Here is a 16,562-nt window from a genome sequence, read left to right as displayed (position 1 = left end):
GTGTGTGTGTGTGTGTGTGTGTGTGTGTGTGTGTGTGTGTGTGTGTGGTGGTCTCATCTTTTGGTTTCTTCATTTCCTTAGGTAGTACATCTTTTTAGTAGAGGATCCTTTCCCTTTTAAATTAGGCAGTCTCATCCAGAGCCATGTTCAGCTGTGATTCCTATCCTACCAAGCCCCGGTTAGTTGTGCCTCTGAGGTCTGATTTCACCTCTTTGCATTGGGATCTCTGGTTCCCTTTCCTTGTGACTCAGAGCTTTTGCATTTGTGTTTGGACTCTGAGACCAAGGGTGTTATTTCTGGCTCCTTGCTTGGATTTGTCTCCTGTAAATTCCTGGCATTGGTAACTGTCATTCTTCTTACTACATTGTGGTTGCTCTCCATGGTATCCATGGTATCTCCACTGGTTATCAATTGGTAGTTTTTCTCCCCATTCCTTTGTTGTTGTTTCAAGTCCTTTGGATTAGATTTATTTGCAAAAATCTAGGAAAATTCATTTATAAATGGAAATATTTATAAATCAAGTTAAACTTGTTACTGTGTAATGTTCAGTTTACAATAAATTGTTTAGGATATATACTTTAAAAAATAGAGTAAGTTAAGCTGATCCATAGAAAACCTTCCAGGAATTTCTTCCTTACCCTTATCTTTTCCTCCTTTTCCCCACTCTAACCCTTTCCTTAATAATTTCGTCAATTGACCAACAAATCCAGCAGTCTGTGTCAACCATGGGACCTTCTAAATGAAATCTCTGCCTCTGATTCCTAAAATAAAAAGCTCTCCCTCAAAATTGAGTGCCTTAGCTAAATTTTTTTTCCTATTAAAAGAAGTCATTCTCTTCCTTTTCTATATTTGCTCATGTCTGTCACAAATATTTAAAACCTATTAGAAAGTCTGTTGACGATGATAATAATCTCTCGTCTTGGTGGAGAAAAGAGAGGAGAGTGGAAGGCTGGGCAATGACTCTGTCTGCAGGCAGATGATTTGGTGAGCAGCTGCAAAGAATGTTCCCAGGGACCAGTCATGTCATTTTTCAATGTACCCTGCAACTGTCGGTTTCTGCAGGCAAGAACTAAGGGTTTTTCTGTATATTTTTTATTAATTTATTTTAATTTATCAACAGTCACTTCCATAAGCTCCCTCCTCACCTCTCTTTCCAAGACAGCTCGACATCTGATATAGGCTATACGTATACATTTCTATTAAACCTATTTTTACATTAATGATGTTATAAGGAAGAATTAGAACCAATAGGAGGAACCTTAAGAAAGAGAAAACAAAACAAAACAGAAGAAAAAGTAGCAAATAGTATGCTCCGAACTGCATTCAGACTCCATGGTTCTTTTTCTGGATGTGGATAGCATTTTCCATCATGAGACTTTTGGAGATGTCTTAGATCCTTGCATTGCTGAGAAGGGCTAAGTCTATCAATGCTAGTCATTGCACAACGTGGTTGTTTTTCTGTATTTTTTTTTTTAGAAGAGTTTGTTTAACTTTAATTTTTATGCTATGCCTAGCTTCTCTTGACTTGTCCACTTACCCCCTCCCAATCACTGAACCCTTCCTTTTAACGAAGAAAAACATTTTAGTTGAGCCAGCCCCAGAAAGACCAGTACACACACACTAGCAGGGTGTATACCATGTTCCACATCTGTGTCTCCCCATCTGTCTGCTGAGGGGAGAAAGGTGTGTTTCCCAATCAGTTTACCACAATCAAAATTTTTATTACAGTTTTTTTACTGGTTTCATGCTGTTATTTGTTGCATTATTGTAGTCATTGTATATTTGTTATTTTTTGTTTGCGTTATTGTCATTTTTTGGTTAAATTTTGCATTATTATAGTCATTATATATATTTAGTTCTGCTCTCTTCATTCTGCATCACCTCATATAATTCTTTCTCTTTCTCCTGTGGCTGTAGTATCTTCCCCGCTCCCTCCCTTTTTTGGGGGCAAACCAAGGGACTTGTTTAGGGCCATACAGCAAGAAAGTGTCTGAGGCTGGATTTGAACTCAGGTCCTCCTGACTCAAGGGCCAGTACTCTATCTACTTCACCACATAGTGGCCCCTCATGGTATCTCTTTATATTCCCCTTGCCAGTTTGTTCAGCCATTCTATAATTGATGTCCACCATCTTCCTCTTCCGTCCCCCCCAATTTCTTGCCCCCACAAAGGCTGCTGCTGTGAATGATTTATTGTATATAGCAGTGGTCTCCCAAATAGGGTCCAGGGGATTTGCTCCCCAATGTTCTATGATATCCCCATTTGGAGGGTGGAAGGCTGGGATGTGCTCCACCCTTGCTGTGATAGCCAGGGGCATTTGTCTTTGGCACAATCACACCTATCCCTGTCCTCCAGCACTCCCTCCCTTTGCCACTCCCACCCTCCTCTCTTCCCATCCTCCCTTTATGGGACAGACTGGGGCCTCTTGGCATCCACAGAAACAGCTGCATCATTCCCTTTGGGAGTTCCCCCTGCCCTGACCCCACCATCGTCTCTTGGCTCTCTGACATGCCGTTTTGGCTTGACTTTATGTTAGGGGCAGCGACTGGTGAGTTGAGGGCTTCCTATGCCCATTTGGGTTGGGATACAAAAAGCCACACAGGAAGAGCAGGCATATTTGTCTCATAAAGAGTATTTTCACCTCCTCCCCAAACCCACTCCACTTCTATACTTCCCTGTCCCTGGCAAGAACCTCCATTCTAGGTTAGCCAGGTTCTCAGTAGCTCAGTATCATCTGTCTCCTCTGTTTCCCTCATACCACATAGCCAATTAGTTGCCAAAACTTTTTTATTCTACCTAGAAATAATTCCCTTCCCCAACTCAGGCAGTCCAGTCACCACCCTATTTCAGGCACTGATCACTTTTTTGGGGGGGGGGGGGGGGCAAATGTAGTTAAGTGACTTTCCCAGGGTCACATAGCTAATAAGTGTCCACTGATCACTTCTTGCATGGACTATCAGAAAAGCTTTAAAAAAAAAAAAAACCCAAACTTTTTTACCTTTTGTTTTTTGTATCATCTAATTTCTCCATGCATTCTTCATCCTAACACCTTCTAGAGAGCCATCCCTTATAAGGGAACAAACGCTTTTTAAAGCACCTACTATGTGCCAGGCACTGTGCTAAGCACTTTATGCAGACATTATCTAATTTGATCCTTGCACCAACCCTGGGAGGTAGGTGCTATTATTATCAACATTTTACAGATGAGGAAGCTGAGGTAGACACAGGGTCATACAGCTAGGAAATGGCTGATTGGAGCTTAAGTCTTCCTGACTCTATACACTGCCCTGCCTGGCTGCCTTAACAGCAACTTAGAAGAGGGAAAAGAGGGGAAAAAATCCACCAAACCAGTACCCCCCTAAAAATCTATTAAATCTGTCACAGGGAACACCTTGTATGTGTTCCACTCCCATGGGTACCCCTGAGCTGTGCACTCGTCCCCTCTACCTTCATGTCTGCAAGGGAGTAGGTGGAAGTGCCTTCTCCTGCCCCCTCTTTGGGGCCGAGCTTGTTTTTTGTAATTTTGCAACATTCATTCCGTCCAACATGGAGTGTTTCAGTCTTGTGTCATCTTTGCCAATTTGCTGAGTGTGAACTGAAACCTCAGAGTTGTTTTGTTTGGAATTTATTTTATTTTTAGTGATTTAGATTCTTTCATATTCTTAATAGTTTGTAATTTTTTTCTTTAGAGAACTGTTTTTTGTTCATATCTTTTGGTTACTTGTTTGTTAGGAAATGGCTTTTGGTGTTTTGAGCTACTAGTTGCCTGTGTATCTTGGATAACCATACAACTGCTGGAATTACTTTATGAAGGAGCAGATATTATTTGACCTCTGATCTTTTTTGTTTTTGTTTTAAACTTTCAGTTTTCATGTAAATTTTATAATGTACATCATTATTAGTACAGTAACATGTATTTAATTTGTAAGTCAATAAATATCCACATTGAACATAGATGCTTGAAAATTTTTCACTGACTCAAAGGTGCTATATGTGAGAGGTATCCAGACTTTTTGATCAAGCACCTCTGTCAGTGAAACCCCTTAGGATACGTGCTGGGAACTGAGATGGCAAGTGTAAATGGGATAGCTGAGTGACCTTTTTCTTCCCCCAAATCAAAATTCTTTTCTATAATGTCTCCCTCCACCCCCACCCACGCTTAGGGCCTGTACTAGAATTGACAGTATTATATTTTTTGTGGGTGTGTGTGTTCTGAAGTATAAAACTTGTTAAAAGTTGAAATCCAGAATGGCCTATTTTCGAAGAAAAAAAAATTAAGTGAACATACCACTCTTCTTTCATATGCCTTTATTTTATGTTATTGTAAGAATTACTAAAGAAATTGAGGCATGTGCTATGAAGGTTAAATAGCATTATATTAGCCTGGTCACATTTTGCTTTGTCTGAAATGCCAGGAAGTAAAGCTAAATTCCTTGGAAGACAGGCTTTTTATTAGTTAAATGTTCATTGTTGGAAGTATTAATGTAGTTACCTATCAGTACACCTACCTGGTACCTGTCCGAACAGCCGAGGAATCTTCCTTGTTTCTATCTGTTCCGAGCTCTGAAGAAGGGCTTTCTGTTAACAAGACCATTTCCTTATCCCGTCTAGGTTCCCCAGCGCTACCCAACAACATGGTGTATTTTGGAAGCTCTCAGGATGAGGAGGATGTAGAAGAAGAGGATGAAGAGACAGAAGATACTAAAGCAGCCACAAACAATGCTTCATCTTCATGCCAGTCAACCCCCAGGAAAGGAAAAACACACAAACACGTTCACAATGGACACGGTGAGTACTCTGAGGAAGCCTAGATGGAGAACTTAAAGGGCCCTCACAGGTCATTCCCATGAGCCCCTCTCATCTTCCAGAAGAGATTCAGTAGTGACTTGTCCAAGGTCACACAAGCCATCTCAGCCCCATTGACTCCACCGCCATTGTTCATTCTGCTGTCCCAGTATCTCCCCAAGCCTACTTGGCGTGATGTTGTCAGACAGCTCCATGACCAAGTGCTAACCAGCCTCGCCCTGCTTGGCTTCTGAGATCCAGTGAGCTCAGGCGTGTTCAGAGTAGTTTGAGAAAGACAGCATTTATTTGTTGAAGGAACCTGAGAAACCTCATTTCATAGATAAGGAAAGTGAAACCGAGGGAGATAATGACTGCCTGAGGTCTCACATGTACATGGTGGAGTGGGGGAAGAAAACCAGTTTTTCTTCTGCCTAATCCAATGCTCATTCACCTGCCTGTTGACACCTACCTTTACTAAGCCTGACCTCCATGTAGAAGGAAATGGATATGATGATCTATGTGCAAGATAGGACGAATTGGATGAATTTCATAAGACTTCTTGCGTTCATATCTGCCAGAAAATAGGGTTATTTACAATGGTGATTAGAGAGGCTTTAATATCATATCTTTATTTTACTCTGAAATATTTACCACAAAGTATCTTTTGTTATATGGTGGGATAAAGCTAAAGGTACACACTGACTTTTTGTAGCTTTGATTATAGTTGGGGATGTTAATTGATTAGTCAACAAGAATTTATTGATCGAATCCCCTTTACTTAACATTAGGGTTTGGTTCTGTGAAGTTTGGATTCAGTCAAAGAGCCGAATTTGAGGACATAGAGAGCCATGTGTGGCCTCGAGGCCGAAGGTTCCCCACCCCTGGTGGGGGGACTGCTTAATTTTTGTCTTTTTGCGTCTCGACATTTAACACAAAGTTGTCGTGTAAAAGATTCCTAATAAAGTCTTTCCTGATTGATTTGATTGGTTGCTTATGACTGTGGAAGATACTGAAAAAATATGTCATTATCCCTTCTTATATATAGTTTGTTGTGGAAACAAGATCCGCACAGGAAAACTGTAGCCATTTGTTCAAGATCTGTGTAATTAAACATTCATCTTTGTGGCGCTGACAGTAATTCTCTTTGGAGTCCAAGAAAAAGTCTAACCAAACATTTTTCTGAGATGGGAGTCCATAGGCTTCACCAGACTGCCAAAGGGCTACATGACATAAAGAAGGTTAAGAACCCCTGGCATAGAGGAAGTTATCAAGTATCCCAGCCACTCTCTTGGAAGCTTTTGCTCATTGAAATCCTGAACTGGTAATGTGTGTACTAAAAGTGGAACTGAAGGGTGATTGACGTACCTTTTGAAGACACATTGGACTTACAAAAAGTTCCAGGTGTGGGCCATGGGAGGGGAGGGAAAAATCATAGATTTTTGCACCTTTTCCAAGATTGGTTGTCTGGAATCAGGAAGTTACAATGGAGAGAAATAGGGATCTAGTTGTTTGGTTTTTTTTTTGTTTGTTTGTTTGTTTTTTTGTTTTGGGTTTTTTTTTTTTTTTTGGTTTTTGGAGAAGATTGGTTCACTTTGAGATACCCAGTAGACAAGACATTTGGGGATATTGACTTGGAGCAGGAGTGAGATGTTAATACTGGAAATAAAGACGTTAGTCATCAGAGTTGATAGGTAAAGCCATGAAGATGGGTGAACTCTCTTAACAGACTGCAGAGAGAGAGAGATGGGCACTTAGAATGTTTTCTTTTTACCCTGAGGAAGAATTAATTTTCTTGTTCCATTGTAGCTGAAAGGATGATAAACAGAAGAGAAAATGTGAGCACAAAGTATAGAAGTACGAAAATAGGGACTAGACCTGTTTGATAAGTTTTGCTGTCTTAGTAATAGTCATCAGTATAGGTCACACTGATTACTTCCCCAAAGGCAACCTTAGTCATAATATATTTTAATCATGTTGTTTTTTCAGTGTGGGTAGTCAGGTGAACGAATCTGTCATGTTGATCCATACCCTAGGTCCTTGTTGAAATTTGGTTTCTTTTGTGGGAGGGGGGCGCGGACAACCAAACAAAAAAAACGAACCCGCTCTCTTCTCCCTGCTTGCTTTAGCCTAGTGAAAAGACTTTGGAGTTTCCTATATGTGTTTTTGAAGACAAGATTCTACTTCTAATGCCAGATATCATGCTACATGTGCATGGATCTCACTAGCTTCATTTTCTTTTGATATCTTGAGCCTAAGTGTTATTGTGGGAAGAGTGAAGGTGAATCACTTGGCATCATTTTATAGAGACTTATCTTGGGGTGTGTGCGGTTGGGACATGGTATGTGGTGGGATTAACGGTGGTAGCTATTTCTAGTTCTTAGATGGAACTTTGGAAATGCTTTTAAAAATTGGAGTTATATTTAAAAGCAAAACCTATTATGGCGTAGCATACAGAGCAATCTTATGTCCATCTCTAGTGCTTTAGTTCACACTGTACTTCGGTGCTGAACCTCAGAACCTATGTTAGCCTCCTCCCATGCTGGGTCGTGTTCCACAGGCCTCTCTCTCTCTGAGCCAAGTGACTTCTGGGTGGAGGAGAAAACTCCCCAGCTGAATGCTGGGCTCTTTGCCTCTGGCCCGGTGGAGTCACTCACACATGTATACATGCATGGCCTGCCCCAAGTGCCTCTGCCTTTAGGTCATCTGCCACTTTGGGGGGCAGGGGCAGAGGATGTGTGTAGACTTGAGTTCTGTTGTAAGCCCGTGGGTTCAGCTTGGAAAGTCCAAACTACTTGGAAACAGTTTTTTTGTTGTTGTTTTTGTTGTTGTTTTTGGTTTTTTTTTGAGGGGTTGATTTGTGCATGAGACAATTTTTGTTGATTTTTGGGGATAGATGTTTGTCTGTGTTGGCCTATGGATCCCTGTGATCTCTTCTTTGCAAAGACCAACTGAAAATAGTGGCTTTCTGAAATGAATCTCTGTTTAACATTTCTACTTTAACTATACCTAAAACTATTCATTTGCTAGTCTCTTACAAAGCTTCAATCAAGAACCCATTTTTAATATGGGATGTTAAAAATGGCAACTTTAGGTTTCTATAGTGGCAAAGTTTATCTGCCTTAGCTGGAGGGCTTTAAAGTTCCCCTGTGTTTCTTCAAGGTTCTTAATACTGCCCCCAGAGGAGGGGGCATTCAGTTTCAATTATATTCTATCTGGACAATTAGTAGCAGGTGTATAAATACTTAGGTTCACAGAATCCTAGAACTGGATATACCTTTTCCTTAATTTGATTGAACCTGGTCCAGGACTGTTGACATCCATATAGCTTTTTAGTTTGAGGTAGGGAATATGTAGCCTGTAATTTGGATCACTGGGCTGATTTTCTGTGGTCTGTTAAATAAATTCCATTAGGTAATATCCCCATAGATGCCTTGATTATATAAATGAAGCATACCTTTGACATCTTTAGGGGGGAAATATCCCAGAATACCACGAGGTGAAAATACTGGTCCAGGAAATTTCGTTTCTCTCAATTCTGTGTCTCTCTGTCCTCTTTTTTACCTCTTTCTTTGGGATGTCTTACTATGTTTCTGTGTGCCTCACTCATTGTCTTCCTTGTTCTTCCCTTTTTAAAATTTTTCCTGTAGTTCTGTTTCCTACTCTTCTTTTCTGTTCTCTGTTTTGGTCACTTTAGGGAGAGACAGTTTCCCCTCAATGACCCAAAATAGTTATATTTTTAAATGGCATTTTATATTTCCTTATTTTAAGTGGATGAATCATTTTATGTTTCTTGCTCATAAGAAAAAAAAAACACACTAAATTCAGTGAGTTTTTTTGTTTTTGTTTTTAGAGTTTTGTAGCCTTCAGTTCATAAAATAGATGTCAAATTTCCCTAAGTAAACAGAGCATACAGACCTGTTCCACTCTACCTCCATGAAAAGTAATTAGCAGTAGTGGAAATTACTCATACATGGTCAGAGAAAAGTCTCTGAAGGACCTTTTAAATGCATAGCAGCTTTCACAATACAGAGATTTTGTTGGATGTAGGAAAAATGGTTAACTGTGGTGTAATGGTTTGTTCTCAAGTGTCAGAAAAAATGAGCTCAGAATCATTGAATGCATGTCTATAAAGGGACTCTGATGAGTCCCCTTTTTATTGTCAGCTAAAGAAGTCAGTAAATCAGTGATTACACTTAACCGTGATGTTAGGGATTGATGAGAAACTTGAATAAACTAGTACAAATATCTTGATCATGAGGGGAGCTATCTCATGATCATCTTTGATAATCTTGTGAAGTAGGTGCCAAGTTGTTATGCTAAGCCAGGCCAACAAGTTTAATTGTCTGCTTGTCTCCGAGATTTCTGCTCTTTTGTGTAAAGACAGGCTTCTGAGGTCCATATGGCATGAACAAAAGCCATTCGTAAGTGATATTGCGCCATTATGTTAATGAATACAGTAATACCTCAGTTTTCTGTCACACAGCAGCTTGTTTCTCACAAGTACCTGGGGCCACAAAGGATAGCCAGAGTTGGCATGTCCTGTTTATGCCATGAGTTTCAGCCGTGCCACTTGACTTAAATCTTAAAGAGCAAAGCCCTAAAATTACATGGGGTGACAACATTTTCCCATGAAAATAACGTAAATTAGATAAATTTGGTCTCCTAAACTGATGATTTAGAGGTTGTTGATTCTATTTCACTTTTTGGAAAATTTGGCAACTAAAAAGCTCATGTTTGTTTTTAAAATAAGCTTGCTTATTTTATTGCTTTTCTGTCATCAGTGATTTTTAGGTCAATGTCCTACTCGATTCTTAGAGTAGAATCCATTGAGACAGTTTTGGGAGCAAGGAGCAACATGTCCATCTCACAAATGTGCACATTGAGGCCAAGAAAGGTGAAGTGATTTACCTGACGTCCTATAGTTAAGTGGTAGGAGAATTAGGAGGTTAGTGCAGCCTCTTCTGCCTACCTGCTCTCATTCTGTCATGAACATTTTTATTTTCCTGGTTTTACCAATCTCACCAGCTGAATTGTTCTTTATTTGTGAGCTGGTCGAACAAGCTTTTATCTCTTTTTTTTTTTTCCCAAACTTTTTAGGCATTTGGGTTTAAGTGACTTGCCCAGGGTCACACAGCTAGTAAGTGCCAAGCGTTTGGTCTGAGGTTGGATTTGAACTGAGGTTCTCTGACTTCAGGGCTGGTGTTCTATCTGCTGCGCTACCTAGCTGCCCCTGAACAAGCTTCTCTTGACACTTCCTTTATTTCTCTGTTGGCCGAGGCTATGGTGGTGGCAGGAGCAGGTGTCGTGGCCACTGCCCCAAGATCAGTAAAGAAATCTTTGATCTTGTTGACAAGTGATTAGGATTAATAATCAACCTCCATAGACACAGCCAGGATTTGGTGGTACTCGCTAATGATTGAGTTAGGTCGGTGATGCCCTAATCGAATAACCAGATAAATTATAGTCATCCACCAAGAAAAGACCATACGGTCTCCCTGAAATGTTTTGTACTTAGAAGATTTTATCTACTGCCATTGTCAGACACTTGTTAAATGGTCAGTCAATTAACAGATATTTAATAAGTGCCTACTATGTGCCAGGAACCATACTGGACGTAGTAGAGCGGGGATCAAATAAAAGTGCACTGGTACCTGCTTGTCTGTTGTCTTTATCAGTTGCACATCACTCAGAATTCCAGGAGTGCTTCTGGAGAACCGGCTGGGGTGCCCAAAGTGGGGGAAAGAAGGCAGTCTCCTTGGGAACAAGACCAGCATTTGGGGCTGGCATACAGCATGAGGTACCTGCCCAGAGAGCAGCAGCATGTCCTCTGATCTCAGTCAGCTTTTCCTTGCAGTACACAAAGACCACATTTCCCAGTTATCAGGCAACTGATTGTGTAGACCAGCATGTGTTTCCAGATGAATAAGAATGGATTGGTGCATTCAGGGTTTTTTTTTTCCCCAGCCAGAAACAGCATGGGCAATACTATTCTTTGGTTTAAGATTTTGTCATTTTATGTATAAGGATGCTGAGGTTGGTTCCATTTAAGTGACTTCCACTACAGAGGCATGTGAATCAGCCACCTTGTTTGGAGTCTATGTTGTCCACTGCTGTGGTGGAGCGCTGTCAATAATCCTGTCTTGGGGACTTCATGCACAGGCAGCTGTGAAGGCGCTCCTCACCTCAGCCTCTGAGAATTCTTTGTTTGCTTCAGTGCTCGGCTCATGTCTCTTTCCACATGAAGCTTTTCCTTCTTTGCCATAGCTTGTATTCAGTGTACCTGGCTTCCTCCCCCCCCCCCCCCCCCAATCTTGTTTTTGTATTTATTTTGTGTATGTTGTCTCCTGCGGTAGAATATAAGTTCCTTGATAGTAGGAACTTTTCTGTTTTTGATTCTGTTTCCCCAGCTCCTAGAATGTAATGCCCGGTATATAATAGGTTCTTTATAAATATTGGTTGATTGATTTTATGCTGTTGAGGAGGTCCTCAGATTTCCAAGATAAGGTGTTTGGCCTTCTCTGGGCATCTCAAATATTGCTTCAGGGATGGCAACTTGCAGAGGCCTTGGGAGAGACCCATAGCCTTTGTGCCGTGCTCAGCTTTCTTGATTGTGATGAAGGCCCCAAGTCATTATGAAAAGACTGGGTTCAGTGTACCTTGTTTACCAATATAGGGAAATATGATATGTTAGGAAGATTTCTGTCAAAACCTCAAAACTCTTCCAAACAATGCCTGTAACTTAAAGATTTAACTTTCACTTATAGCAAGAATGACTGTCTTTACAGTACCCTCTTCTTCAGCTCTGCCTGACAGCTGAGGTATGTAGCTGTAAGACCCTCAAAGCATAGTTACACTCATTTTTTCCCCCATTTGCTCAATTACTCTGAAAGATAGATAGATAGCAAGGTACTTCTTGCTATCAGAAAACCTGAAATAATTTTTAGATGCCTCTTGCCCTGCCACCGTAACTAGGTGTTTGACATTGATCCATTTGCTTCATGAACTCTCTCGACCTCATTTTCTTCGTCTGTGAAATGAGGGAGTTAGTCTAAATGAGCTTGAAGATCATTTGTGGCTCTCAAACCTTCTGACTGTTATTGTCATTAATAGATTACACAGGGTGCTCCAAAAGTCTGGAGTGCAATTTTAAGCTACCAGATCTTCAAAGTTCACTTAGACTTTGGGGGGTACCCTATACTTTAATTTCCTGCTATGACAAAAATAGCTCCTTTTCCCAAGGGCTCATAGCTCTTAGAACTTGCCAGCATCCTCAGAACCCATCCATTCCAGCCCCCTCATTTTTTGAGTGAGAAAACAGACTTTGAGAGTGGGTGAATGATATACTCAAGCTCATGTGGCTGGTAAATAGCAAGAACTGCTGGTATTCCATCTCCAGCCCTCTTCCTCCACATTCAGCAGTCATGAAGGATACCCCTTTGGTACCTGCTGTTGTGTAGATGACCTGCCCAGGTTACCTGTTTATTTGATGCTTTTCTGTTGCCTGCGTTTGTATAACTTGACTCAAAGATCATTGACCTTTCCATTAGATTGTACTAACTCCTTGGTAAATAGATTGACTCCCTCTAGTCATTAGTCCCTACTTTGACAAAGTCCTTATTTTTGTGCTTATGTCTGCTTCCAGGGAATTCTGTATTTAGAGCAGTATGGTACCTGAGAGATTGTCTAGCCTAGCCTTCTCATTTTACAGATGAAGAAATTGTGAGAACCAAACATTCGATCTCCATCTATTTTTACATGCTTAGGAAGTGCCCACACACTGCTCCATGCTAGGGTACAAAAACAAACAAACAAATGAATTGGAATAAAATGATCCCTGTTCTCAAGAAGCTCAGTTCTGTTGGGGAAATGTAGTGTGTACATAAATAGTGATGACTGCTAACATTTATTTAACACTTTTTATGTGCTAAGTGCTATGTTAAGTACTTCACAAATGTTATCTGATTTGAGCCTCCCAACAACCCTGGGAGGTAGGTGCTATTATTATCCCCATTGTACAGATGTGGAAGTTGAAGTACACAGGCGAAGTGACTTGCCCAAGGTCTCGCAGCTAAGTTCATAAATCTGTACGGAATAAACACAAGGTTGTTTCAGAGTGAGATACTTGGTGTTTGGGGGAGCTGGGGTTGGAAAGGTACTGGGGGAAGTAAAATGACTGACTTGCCCGAGGTCACCCTGTTAATAAGTGGCAGAGATGGGATTCAAGCCCTGTGTGTCTGCAGAGACTGCCCTCTCCTATGATGTCCTGTTTGGCTTCATGATACCAACCATAAGAAAGTTTGAGTTTTTCTCCTCTCCTCCCCGCTCTCCTTTCCCTTCTCCCTCTCCCTCCCTCTCCCTCTCTTCCTTCTACCACTCTCTCCCCTGCTCACCCCTTCCCCTCTCCCTTCCCCTCTACTTTTCTCCAGCTTTCCCTCCCTCCCCTCTATGGGTCTGGAGGCAGAGAATCTAGTCATTCTGCTAGTTGCTATCTTGAATAAATGAGTCATTTACTCTTTTCATTGCCTCGTTTCCAAATCTGTAAAATGGCTTGTGTGAGTGTAAACTAGATAATATTTGAAGTCCAGGCCTTGATCCTAGGATCTTCCCAACTCTAAATCCTGGATACTACTCTATGTCAAAAGGGGGCGATGGCAGTGAATACAGCCCATATGCCCCAGGAAATACATTGAGAATAGTGAATTAGACATTTTGTTGAAGGCAGGTGGATAGTGCAGCTGGGCCTGGAGTCAGGAAAAGATCTGATTTCAGATTTGGTCTCAGATACTTAGAGCTACAGGATCTTAGAAAAGTCACTTAATCTCTGTCTCCCTCAGTTTCTTCAGCTGAAAAATGGGGATCATACTAGCACCTAACTCAGTTGTTGTGAGGTTTTCTAAAATACTGTCTGTAAAGCATTTAAGCACAACACCTGACACTTGTTATTCAGTAGTTTCTGAATCTTTGTGACTCTGTTTGGAGTTTTCGTGGCCAAGATAGTGGAGTGGTTTGCCATTTCTTTTTCCAGTTCATTTTACAGATGAGGAAACTCAGGCAAATAGGGTGAAGTGACTTGCCCAGGGTCTCACGGCTAGTGTCTGAGGCCACATTAGAACTCAGGAAGAGGAGTCTTCCTGACTCCAGGGCTGGCACTCTATCCACTGTGCCATCTAGCGGTGCCTGACACTTAGCAGGTACTTGTTTATTTCCCCTTTTCCTCATAATCAGTAAACATTTATTAAGCACCTACTATGTGCCACGCATTATCTTAAGTACTGGGGATACAAAAAAAGACAAAAGATGGTCCCTGCTTTCAAAGAACTTAAAATGAAAGGCATCTAGGTTTTGTTTTTTGTCTGTCCGTAAACCTATCTACATACCGCCATAGTTTTTGTCCCATTTCCTTGACTAGGGGTAGTACATATTTTTTTTTTTCTCTGAAGAAAGTAGGTTTTGACTCTGTGGGGGATGTGTGAAGGGGGGAGGTCATATGTTTTTATTAAGTATCAGCAAGCTCCAACCTTGTATGTGTGCTTCCTTGCACACGTGCCCACACATGCAGGCTCCAAAGGATGGTGGTTCCAATGAGCTTAATGTAGTGAGAGTCTCTGTATCTTTTAATGGATTAACTATCCTCTTTGTTTCTCTATACCCTGGACAGAGGAGGAGACTGCTTCAGGTTCAGGATAGGCTAAGTACCCTTGTGAGGGAGTGTAGCCAAGGCTCTTAACTTGATTAGCCTCACCTAGTCATTGCCACCTAATTACCTCCTAATGAACAGTTGAAGAGATTGAGAAGGTACAAGGGGCACAGAGGGCAGCATTACCACTCACCACTGTCCCAGAAATGCTTTATAATTAAGAGTGCCCCCAGGTGTTACACCTGCAAAATGGAGAAGAAAAATCCATAGATAGAATGTGACTTGATAGACAATTTTTCCTTATTTTTGTTGAGTTACTCTAGTGTGTTTTCAAAAATCAACTGAAGAAAAGAGACTTTTGGATATTTAAACCTATGCAGCCTTCCATCACTGTAAGGTGATGGGGAATGTTTAGATTAAGGCCTTTCTGTCTTGCTTTACTCCTCTTCTCCTGTGTGGAGAAGGTAATTGCAGAAACTCGTTATCCCCATGTCTTTTGATATCTGCCTCTGCTCCTTGACCTGAGTTAGCAGTGCATTTGAGGGTGGTAAATGTATATAGCATGTATAGAATGTAAGGTAACTTTTTGTAGTCAGAAAGGACCTGAAAGGATTATGTAACTCCTCTGGGGTTAAACAAGTTCTCAGAGATGCTGGCATTTTTTTTTCTTCCAAAAGGGAAAACGACAGGGCCATATGGACAATCTGCTTTCATATCATTTCTCCATTTCAGTGGATTGACCAGTCACTGACAAATGTTAAATTTAGTTTCCTAGAGACCTCTGGAATAGGATAAATGGGTTGTTGTAAGGAATGAAAGTTCCTGAGGTTTGCATGACTAACTCTTATGATAAATATATAGCTTTCTAGTTCCTATTTGCAATTAGTGCATAAAGACACTCGGCTCAGTCCCCTGAAACTTCAAACTCCATGCTCCATACCAGTACAGAATGAAATTTAATTGTGCATTCTGTTTTTTACCAGGATTTAGCATAAAGCATAATCTTTCAATAGCAAACTTTTCTGAAGTCACTTAAATTGCCTGTTTCTGTCACAAGGAAAGTGAAATAGACCAAAGAAATCCATAAGTTAGGAATGGATTTAAGTTTGCTTAGTATCTAGAATATGGCCTAGCTTTAATTTTGTGAAATTGTTCAGGGTAAATTCATCACACACTGCCTGTGCTTTTAAATGTGTGTCACCTTAACCAACAGTGGGAAGAACTAGCAGGGGGTTTGCTGGCAAGAGGGCATTTCCACGTAGACTTTTTAAACTGAGCATGTCATTGGACTCCCAGCTGCAATGATTTAATTGCTTTTGGATTCACACTGGGGGCATGGTGTTTAAAGGCCAGAAAGCAATCATTTGAATTACTGTACCAAATTTCTGCTTGGCATTTGCCTGGGTGGAGCAGCCTGCTGCCTCCTGGGGGATGTTTCGTCAGCCTTTAGTGACAGAATGAAGAGATCTCTAGCTTTCTACATTTTAAAAATTAGCAGCTTTCCCCAGTGTGCCCCTTTACCTATCTTCTTATATCTATGATGTTCTATTAAGACAAGTGAATTTCCCAGAAGTTTTTTAAGTGGGAGGCGTGCTAGTCCTTTGTGAGCAAATTTAAATGTGGAACTAAGTTTCCAAATATATTTTTAGGCTTATAGATATAGCTGGAAGATACTTTAGGGACTGACCCCATTATTTTCCTTTTGTAGATGAAGAAATTGATGCCCAGAGATGTTAAATGGTAGCAAGTGGCAAACTTGGGCTTTGATCCTAAATGCTCTGACTCCCACATCCCGCCCTTTTTCTCCTATTCCACCCCACCTACCCTGGACCTCAGGAAGTTTTATAGCTTCTTCCATGGTAGGGGCTCTTGATGAAATGTGCTTTACACTAATAATTAGACCCCAAATAAAACATGTGTCACACCATTACTTCCTCCTTCCCTCTAGTAACCGATCGTGAGGAATAGACTCCAACCTAAGCCTTCTCACTCAACATCTAGTGGGGGAAGGGACCCCAGGCCCCTAGTCCATCTGCCTCGTTGTACTGAGGGGGAGGCATATTCTTTGTCATGTAGGTAATAATCTGGGAATTGAGATCGGACCCCAAGACATCTCACTCCAGATCCATTATCCCTTCCTT

At 41.0% G+C, this 16,562-nt stretch overlaps 1 protein-coding gene across 1 annotated transcript in view; it reads left to right on the top strand.

Annotated features, from left to right (window-relative positions):
• The window catches only part of JARID2 (jumonji and AT-rich interaction domain containing 2), a 308,221-nt gene that overhangs the window by 225,824 nt on the left and 65,835 nt on the right, over window positions 1-16,562 (top strand). The window contains 1 exon segment of the mRNA XM_027876570.1: window positions 4,611-4,787. Coding sequence (XP_027732371.1) covers window positions 4,611-4,787 — 177 coding nt within the window.

This window comes from Vombatus ursinus, unplaced genomic scaffold, assembly GCF_900497805.2.
Source record: "Vombatus ursinus unplaced genomic scaffold, bare-nosed wombat genome assembly UNPS02000577.1, whole genome shotgun sequence".
Taxonomy (NCBI): Eukaryota; Metazoa; Chordata; class Mammalia; order Diprotodontia; family Vombatidae; genus Vombatus; species Vombatus ursinus.
The sequence above is the reverse complement of the archived record's forward strand: the minus strand, read 5'-3'. Positions and strand labels throughout refer to the sequence as shown.